Raw genomic sequence first — 9,112 nt, 5'->3', positions numbered from 1 at the left:
GCTGCAGGGATAAATGCTTTCCCATTGTCCTTCTCTTAAACTGTGCTTTTTGGTTTCCTCAGCTGGATGCCTGGGGATTGTTCCCTGCTCTGCTGCAGGGCAGAGCTGCTGCTGCTCAGGCCAGCACGGGCAGCCAGGGGATGCTGAAAAGCAGGGTCAGCCCCTAGAAACAGCTGCTTTTCTTTGCCAGGTCTGCAACACATTTTGTTTTTTCCAGTAAAAAAAAGATAAACAACCTGAGAATGTGCTGCACCCAGCTCTGCAGCAAGGCCACAGGGTGCACTGACAAAGCAAGCACCTTCTTTTGGCTGATCTTCCCTTAAAAATCCAGCTTCCCAGTTCTCCTTTGGCAGGAGGAGAACTCCAGAAGCTGGGGAGGGGTCTGGGGCAAGGGCAGGGAGGGATGGGATGAGGGGAAGGGTTTCCAGCTGCAAGAGGGAGATGGAGATGAGATGTGAGGGAGAAATTCTTGGCTGTGAGGGTGGTGAGAGCCTGGCCCAGGCTGCCCAGGGAAGCTGTGGCTGCCCCATCCCTGGCAGTGTTGAAGGGCAGGTTGGATGGGGCTTGGAGCAGCCTGGGCTGGTGGGAGGTGTCCCTGCCCATGGCAGGGGGTGGGACTGGGTGGGTTTTGAGGTCCTTCCCACCCAAACCAGTCTGGATTTCATGATGCTTTTTCTCTGCCTCCTCCCAGCACCAACCAGTGCAGCTGCATGGTGTGGCCATGGCTGAGCCATCATGTCCAGAGCCAACATGCACCTCCTCAGCTCTGGCAGGAGCTGCAGCCAGGAACACCTGCCTCTTCCCATGTCTCCCATTGCTGTTCCCAAGCTGCTTCCTTGCCCCCCAGGCAGAGTTTGCACCGTGTGAGAGGCAAAGCCCCCTCTGCTCACCCTGCTGTGGGGCAGCTGCTGCCAACTGCCCCCCTGGGAGCCCACCACCCATTGCAGGGTGCTGCCATTAACATGTGTGATGAACTCCAGGGAAGCTGGGACCTGCCACCACTCTGCAAATCTCCTGGCAGAGGCAACATTCCAAGCCTGCCACCCCAGAAGGGGGATGCTCCTGGGCAGTGGGGTTGGTGAGGCAGGGGCAGCTGGACTCATCCTCTGCAGGAGGACACATCCAGTAATGGCCTTACCAGAGCATGGACAGCAAAGCTGAGCCCTCTCCAGACACCTGGAATCTGTTAAATCTATCTCCAGAGCCTAAAAATGGCTTATCCTTCCTTTTTTTTTTTTTTTTTTTGGAGAGAGTTGTCTAGAAAATGCCAGCACTGAGTGCCCTTGGAGGGGGGTGAATGGGGAGCTGGGATCTGGTTCTGCTGCCTGCTGGTGTTTCTGGGCTGGGAAGGCATTTGAGCTGCCCAGAGGAAGTGTTTTGGGAAGGCATGAAGGCTTGTTATAGTAACCCAGTCATGTCCTGGAGTGGGTAAAGTGCTTGTTTCCTGCTGTGCTGTTGCAGAGATGCAGCCTAAAATATTCAACTTCTAACCTGCATCCAGAGGAGCAAGAATTCCCAATGAAACTGGAAATGGGCTGGGCTCACCTTTCTGGTGCTGCTGGCCTGGAGAGTGGGTTGGAAGCTGGGGTGGAGTTGAGCAGGAGGGGGAAAAGCTCCCATCCTGTTCTTTAACCTCCCCTGAAGCCCCCCCAGCAGGCTCTGCAGGACCCTCACCCACCAGCTGCTTCTTCCTTCCCACCTTCCCTGCACGAACACAACCTGCCCCCCCAGTTGGGCCAGGGAAGCATCAAGCTGTGAGGCTACAAGTGTTTCATCCCTTGGGAGGTGCTGTGGGGGCTCCAGTGGCAGGTGGGAGATGGATGCAACACCCTTCTGAGCCTCCCCTTCCCACCCCATGGGGAGCAGAGCAGGTCTGAAAAGTCTCTTTTCTTCCCCCTTGACGAATGATTTTGTGCCCCGAGTTACTTTTACTGGTGCATATTTTCCCCTCCTGGAGGCTCAGGGCATTCATCAAGCCCCCCCCCCTGATGCTGGGATGTGTTTTTTCATGGGTTGCCAACTGCAGGCAGCCAGTTTGGCAGCTCCTCTGACAAACCAGGGTCGAAATGGCTTTACCAGTTGCAGTCGGGGCTTAACTGTGTCTGACACTTGGGTGGAATTAAACTGGGGAGGGGGGAGGAGGAGGAGAAATCCCAACCAGGATGAATATTGCACACCCACTGCCTCTCCAGACAGGCAGGAATTCTTACACGTGGGCAAATGGGGGAAGGAGAAACCTGGGAATAGCCCAGTGCTGGGGCAGGAGACAGAGCAACGTGTGGCTATTTGAAATTATCTATTAGGAATCAGAGGGTGGGTGGGGGGTTTTTCTGCCTTGGCAAATTTCTCAGGGGTAAGAATCTGTTTTGTTTTGTTGAGGGGGGGGAGGGAAATCTTTTAATTTCTTTCTTTGATTGGAGAGGGAGGGATGAGTGATTGGGATGCAAAGGCTTTCCCAGGGACTCGCTGGGGATGCACAGGATGCAGCCCTTGATGCTTGAGCCTTCCTTCTAGGGTAGGGGAGCAAAACCAACCCCAAACCATAATATTCTTCTCTTGTTTGGGGGGTGGGAGCAGGATGGGAGCTGTGGCACCTGGAAAATGATCTAGCCAAGCCTGTGCCATGGGCTGGGGGGGATTCAGACTGTGGTTACTCAGCACAAGCTCTGATCCTGGTCATTCATTGGCCAGGCAGGGTGGGTGGTTGTGCCTTCAAAGCAAGAAATAAACAGGGAGAGACTAAATAGGAACAAAAATAATGCTGGTTATGTAAACAAAGAAATTCCTCAGTAGCAACTGCTTCGTTTATGGTCAGGGCTCTGTAAATCCAGGCTGGGGAAAGCTGCTTGGATCAGGATGTGGCAGCATCAGGCACCTGGGGAGCAGCTGGGAGAGGGGTGACCTTAAATACAGGGGGTAACCCTGTCTCTGCTGAGGTGTCCTGGGGTGGCTGGGGCTCTCCCTGCCCTCACTGTGGGGTCCTGGGGCTGTGGGGACCCTAAGAGGGGCTCTAGGATGCTTCAGAAAGCAGCTTTGGGAGATAAACCTCAGCAGTTTGGAGGTGGGAGTTCCCAGCTGGGCACTGGTCACCAAGGAGCACCCCATGAGGAACATCTCAGCTGCATTTTATAGTTATATATTGGCAAAAATGCCCTTTGCAGGGGTTTTGCTGCCTGCCTGCCAGCCCTGGGCCAGCTAGGGAAGGGTTTGGCCCCAGCAGGAGGAGGAGAGAAGGGTTTTGGTGAGGGTTAATAAATGCAGCTCCTGCTAATTGAGTGCTGGGAGCTGAGGGCCAAAGTTCTTCCAAACACGGTGGAGGTGCCAAGTCTTGGCTTCCTGGAGGTTAAATTACTTTCCTCTTTTTAGAGGAGAAAAAGCAGCAGTGGGTCTCTGCTGCACCAGGGCAGTTTCTCTTGGGTCAGGGGGTGTTTTTGCCCTTTGATGTTGCTTCTTGCTGTGAGGGTGGTGAGAGCCTGGCCCAGGTTGCCCAGGGAAGCTGTGGCTGCCCCATCCCTGGCAGTGTTGAAGGGCAGGTTGGATGGGGCTTGGAGCAGCCTGGGCTGCTGGGAGGTGTCCCTGCCCATGCAGGGGAACTGGACTTGAAGGTCCCTTCCAACTCAGTCTGGGAGCCTATGATTCTGGAGTTGGGTGTTGCTTGAGGCTGCCTCCTCCCAAGTTTCCCTGATGAAGCTGATGGAGGGGAGGTCTGGGGGTCTCTGTGCCCCTGTGGCCTGTGCCTGCCAGGGATGGGGATTGCAGCCAGGGTGGGATGCTGAGGGCAGGACTCCCAGACTGCTCTGGCCAGGAGGCAGATGATGAACTTGGATCTTGTAGCACAATTTGGGATCTTCCTGCTCCCATAGGTAACACCTCCACAGGTGCTCTGGCCCCCTGCTCAGATCTTCCTCTCCCAGGCTCTGGTCACCCTCCCCTGGGCCAGGCTGTACCCAGGACATGCCAGTGGGACATTGCTCTTGTTCCTGGGGAGGGTGGCAGAGAGATCCTGGGGCACAGAACCAGCCCTGGAGCATCCTGGAGTGGGGAAGCTCCAGCTCCTGGGGCTGTGCTGGCAGGGCAGGCTCTCCCTTCCCAGTCTCGTGCTCAGTAACATTTCCTGGCTCGGGATGGAGTGGATCATCTCTGGAAGAGGCCAGCTTGGTGTTTACATCAGCTTTTGTTTTGGACAACCAAGTCTCCAGAGCCGTGAGCTCAGCAGCTCCAGGCGTGACAGCCCCACGTGCTCCTCTGCCCCCCCTGCCCCAGCACAGGCCCTGGAGCTGCTCCTGTCACCCCAGGGTCACAAAGCTGGGACCAAACCCAACTGTGCCCAGCCCAGGAGCTGCTGCTGACCCAGTCCTGTGCTGCCTTTACACCAGGAGCAGGGGGTGAGGTGTGTTCCCTCCCTGCCCTGCCCACAGGCCTCATCCTGACCCCAGGCCCGGGTGCTGAGCAGGGTTTGGTGCCCTTGAGCTGAGCACATGTGTAACCTGAGCACCCAGCCTGCACCCATCCTTCCCCTGAAGCTCTGGGAGCAGCATCCCCAGGAGCATCCCACACCCTCTGCACTACCCCAGGGCTGCTGGGGCTAAAACCCCCCATGACCCCTTCGTGGCTCTTCCTCCTGTCAGATCCGTGAATCAGGGATTTTGTTTTCATTCCTGGCCTCTGTTTACATTCCTTGTATCCTAGCTTAACTCTTCCAAGCCTCCAGAAGCAGCAGCCTCCAATCCATGACACTCTCCCAAAGGTCAGGAGCGAGGAAAGGCTGAAGTCTGGAAAAAATGACCACACGTGGGAAAACTGCCTGGGATGACCTCAAAAGGTAGGGGAGAAGGGCTGGGGAGCTGGTAGCACGAGTTCATGTCAGGTCTGCTCTTGGTTCTGGAGGTGTTGGGGTGAGAGCTTGAGCTGAGACTTGTCTGTGTGTGGAAGCTGGAGATCCTAGAGCACCTTCCAGTGCCAGAAGAGGCTCTGGAAAAGCTGGGAAGAAGACTTTGGACAAGGGCAGGGAGGGCTGGGATGAGGGAGAATCAAGGTGCAAGAGGGGAGATGGAGATGAGATCTGAGGGAGAAATTGTGTGCTGTGAGGGTGGTGAGAGCCTGGCCCAGGCTGCCCAGGGAAGCTGTGGCTGCCCCATCCCTGGCAGTGTTGAAGGGCAGGTTGGATGGGGCTTGGAGCAGCCTGGGCTGCTGGGAGGTGTCCCTGCCCATGCAGGGGGTGGGACTGGGTGGGCTTGAAGGTCCTTTTCAACCCAAATTAATTTGGGATTCTAGAAGTTAAAGTTTCTTGTAAGTTTTTCTCCTCCAGAGCTGCACAAGGACTGGCCCTTGCCAGCCCTGCAGCCTGGGGCCATCCCAGGCAGGCTGCAAGCTCAGGGCTCTGTTCCCCTTATCCAGATTTTAGAAGTCCATCCAAGGTTGTTAATTTGGGAAGACACGAGATTTGCCCTTTGGGAATGGCTGAGGCTTGTGTAATTCCCTGACCAGATCTGCAGCCAGAGGAACTTGCTGCCCAGGCTGGAACCCTCCCTGCCTGCTCCCTCCTTGCTTTTCCCCATCTTGTGCTGGCATTTGCAGGAAATGCTGATGGTCAGGGAGGTAAAACCTTGCCCAGGACTCGTGTGTGGAGCTCAGCTCCCAAGTTTTGCTTCTGCTGGGTGGCTGAAGCCCAGTGGTGTTTGGCTGCAGCCCGTGGATGATCTCCAACATGCACAGACCTTAGTTTGCACCTTGAAACTTTTCTTGGAAGCTGCCAGGCCTGCAGACAAAACAGGAGGGTTTTTTTGGTCACAAACTTCTGAAATCTGAGCTACAAGCAGGAACATTTCTCAGGAGCCAGATTTTTTTTTTGGGATCAGCAGCTGAGGGCTGCTCCTCTCCACCAAAAGGTTCTGGTTTTCAGAAAACTCTCTTGTTTCTCACTTCCCCACCAATTTATTCCTGGCTGCTGGAGGGCTCGGAGCTGTTCTCAGGTTGGACCTGCAAAGCCCAGGCTCTGAGCACCCCCCTGCTCCTCCATCCCCCAGCAAAGCCCCAAGTAAAGAAGAGCCCCCCGAGGGGGGCTGAGGGCCTGGCAGAGCTGCAGGCAGATCTTTTCCTGTTGTCCTTCCAAGAGCCTGCTCAGGGACTGGCTGTTTGTTTGCAGCAGCTCTGGTCTCTAGTGGAGATGGGCACTGAGGTTCCTCCTCACACGTGAAACTGTTCCTGGTGCTGCAGTGGGGGGGGGAAAAAAAATAATATAAAAAATAATTTTAACTCAAATAAAACCCACACCAAAACACAATAAACCCCACTCCAGCTGATGGGGTTTGTGTTTCAGCCCAGGGCAGCACGTGTGTGTCCCCCAGCCCAGCTCAGCCCTTTGGGAGGTGCTGCCCGGGCAGGAGGGAACTGCTCTGCAACCCCAGGGGGATCCAGGGACTGAAGTGGGAAGGCAGCTCCTCACATCTGCCCAGCTTTTTGTTGCTTGGGTTTTATTTTTTCCTTGTTCCAGGATTAATATCATATGACAAATAGATGAAAGCTGCCTTCTGTGGGCTCCTTGGGCACCAGGGAGCCCTGCTGTGGGGTCCTTAGCTGGACATCATGGCACGTCCCCAGAGCAACCTCGTGCAGGGGGTTGCAGTGCTGTCATTTCCTTGCCTTTATATTTTTTTCCCCCCATCCATCACCTCCCCCTGCAGCTGTTTACATTTTGGAGATGTGACATCAGTATTATCACAGCACAGCTCTTCTCCTTTCAACTCTTGGCTTTGCTTGCTCGTGGGAGGAGGCTCCTTGAGACATGAGAGCTGATAACTGGGCAGGGGAGGGGTCTGCAGGGAGACACAGGATCCCAGACTGGTCTGGGTGGGAAGGGACCTTGGACACCATCCAGTCTTGATGCTTAATACTATTTTGTGAGCCCTAGGGTTCTGTAAGCTGCCTGGAGATAAGCAGCAAGGAGAGATGGAGCAGAAGGGCTCTGATGGATGTGGCTCATGAACCCAAAGCAGTTCCCAGGGTTTTTCCTTCTGTTTTGCTCCACCAGAGCTGCAGCCAGAGCAGAGGAGCCTCTGGAGGCCAGGCCTTTGGCAGGAGGGGAAAGCAGATCCTTGTAAATCCCAGTTTCCACTGGTTTTCAGGTCGGGAAGTTGGAGGCAGCTGCTGTTGCTCCATTTTCCATGAAGCTGTGGGGTTTTTTTCTCATGAAATGTTGTTCCTGAGACCTCACTTGCTCTGCTTGAGGTAACATGAGGCCCAGGACCCTTCTTCTGCTGTTGTTTTCCCCATCTTTCTCCCCAGATCCTTCAAGCTGGCAGGTCCCAGCTCTCTGTGTCCAAACCTCTCTGAAAACTGCATCAAAAATGCAAAATTTCCAGATCATTTGGGCCTTTTGTAATGTATTGTTTAAAATGCAAAGCTGGCTTGGCTTCCAAGTGCATGGGAGAGTTGAGTTCCCAGGCAGGGGTTTCCCCTCCTGTGCCCTGTCTGTGGCCCTGGGCTGGGAGCAGGAGCAACAAGGGCTGTGACTTCAGCTCAGAGCATCCCCTTCCCAGGGCTCCCTCCCTCTGTGCTCTGGTTACTCTGTTTTAAATCTTGTCTGTGCTCGTCCAAGCTTTTTCCTTTTACTCCCTAAAAACTCCTTTTAATTCCCCTGAGCCAGAAATGTGTTTTGGTCCCTTCAGCTGTTGCTGTCCCCTGAAATTCTGCTTTTTCTCTGGAGTGATGTAGAGGAAAAGCAGCTGGGAAGAGGCAGTTGAGAACTGAGAATGTCTGTGGAGCAGCATCTCTCTGGGGGAAGGAGCCCTGAACCAGCTCAGGAGCATCTGCCTCTCTGCTCTGATTTGGATCCTCCTGCTGCTTTGATCTCCCTCCCAGACACGTGTCCTCTCCCTCCTGCAGCCCCTAAAAGTGTATTTTTGGGAGGTGATAAGGGAGGATGAAAAGAAGCTGGATCATCCAGGCACTTGGTTTCATCCACAAGTGTCTGGAGGGCTTGGAAGAGCCTCCTCCAAAGGGTGTCACCAGCACAGGGAGGGAGAGGAGGGGGAACATCCCCCTCTGGGGACACTGCTGTGCTTTGGGTGTCTTGAGCTGCTTCATCCAGCCTAAATGACACTGGTGGCTGTTGAGGGGACACTGGTGCCACTAGTCTGAGAGCTGTGGGAGCAGGAACACCCCGTGGTGCCTGAGAACAGCCCTGGCAGGAGGGAGGAGGATGCTCAGTGAGTTTTCCTCCTGCTCTTTGCTTCCCAGTCAGACTCTCCCGGGTGCTTCCCAGTCAGACTCTACCCTGATGTCTGGGTAGGTGCTGGGGATCCCAAATGGTGTGACTGGGTGCCCTGGGGATGCTCTGTGGCACCACAGCAGCCTCCTCGAGTGCCCTGGGCACCAGCCCTGCTCACCTCCATCCAGGAGGTGGCACCTGAGAGGAGGCAGCACCTGGGCAGAGGTGACACCCAGCCGGAGGGGGCACCTGAGCAGAGGTGGGGGGTGGGATCTGAGCACCTGTGGCACCCAAGATCAGGTGGCATCCGGGTGGGGGTAGTGCCTGAGCAGAAGTGGCACCTGAAGAAGAGCATCCAAGTGGTGGCTGGAGGTGGCACCTGAGCGCAGGTGGGACCCCACAACCACCACCAGGGACCCCCTGCAGACCCATGGGCACCAAGCCCCCCAGCCGGTGCTGGGAAGCTGGTCCTGCTGGGCAGCCGATCCCGAAAGGGAGCGGCACCCGTCCCAAAAGGGGTTCGGGGCCAGGAGAGGCTGTCCCCGCTCCCCTCCTCTCCTGCTGCACCTCCTACCAGTTCCTCTCGTCCCTCCCACTCCCTGCCAACCCTCTCCTCCTTGTCAGGGAGCCGGGAAAGGCTGGGAATAAGGCTCAGGCTCCCAGGCTGCCTCCCGCCCATGCTGGGGGAGCGGGGCCGGTGCTTCCATGGCCCTTCCCAGCGGGATGCTCCTCGCCTGCTCCCTCTGCCTCCTGCCCGGTGAGCACCCGCACCCCTTCCTTCCCGCACCCCTTCCTTCCCGCACCCCTCCCCGCACCCTCTTTTCGGGAAAATGCTGGAGAAAGCCCGGGGTTAATAAGGAAAAAGTTTTCCTAGGATAGGGAGGGAGGGAGGAGGGAGGAAGG

At 55.9% G+C, this 9,112-nt stretch overlaps 1 protein-coding gene across 1 annotated transcript in view; it reads left to right on the top strand.

Annotated features, from left to right (window-relative positions):
• The first annotated feature begins 8,914 nt into the window (after nt 1–8,914).
• Nucleotides 8,915–9,112, top strand: part of ITGA11 (integrin, alpha 11) — a 50,004-nt gene continuing 49,806 nt past the window's right edge. Inside the window, exon 1 of the mRNA XM_009995137.1 lies at nt 8,915–8,966. Within this exon, the coding sequence (XP_009993439.1) occupies nt 8,915–8,966 (52 nt within the window). The remainder of the gene's footprint in view (nt 8,967–9,112) is intronic.

This window comes from Chaetura pelagica, unplaced genomic scaffold (assembly GCF_000747805.2).
Source record: "Chaetura pelagica isolate M959 unplaced genomic scaffold, ChaPel_1.0 scaffold833, whole genome shotgun sequence".
Taxonomy (NCBI): domain Eukaryota; kingdom Metazoa; phylum Chordata; class Aves; order Apodiformes; family Apodidae; genus Chaetura; species Chaetura pelagica.
This window is presented reverse-complemented; position numbering and strand designations above follow the sequence as displayed.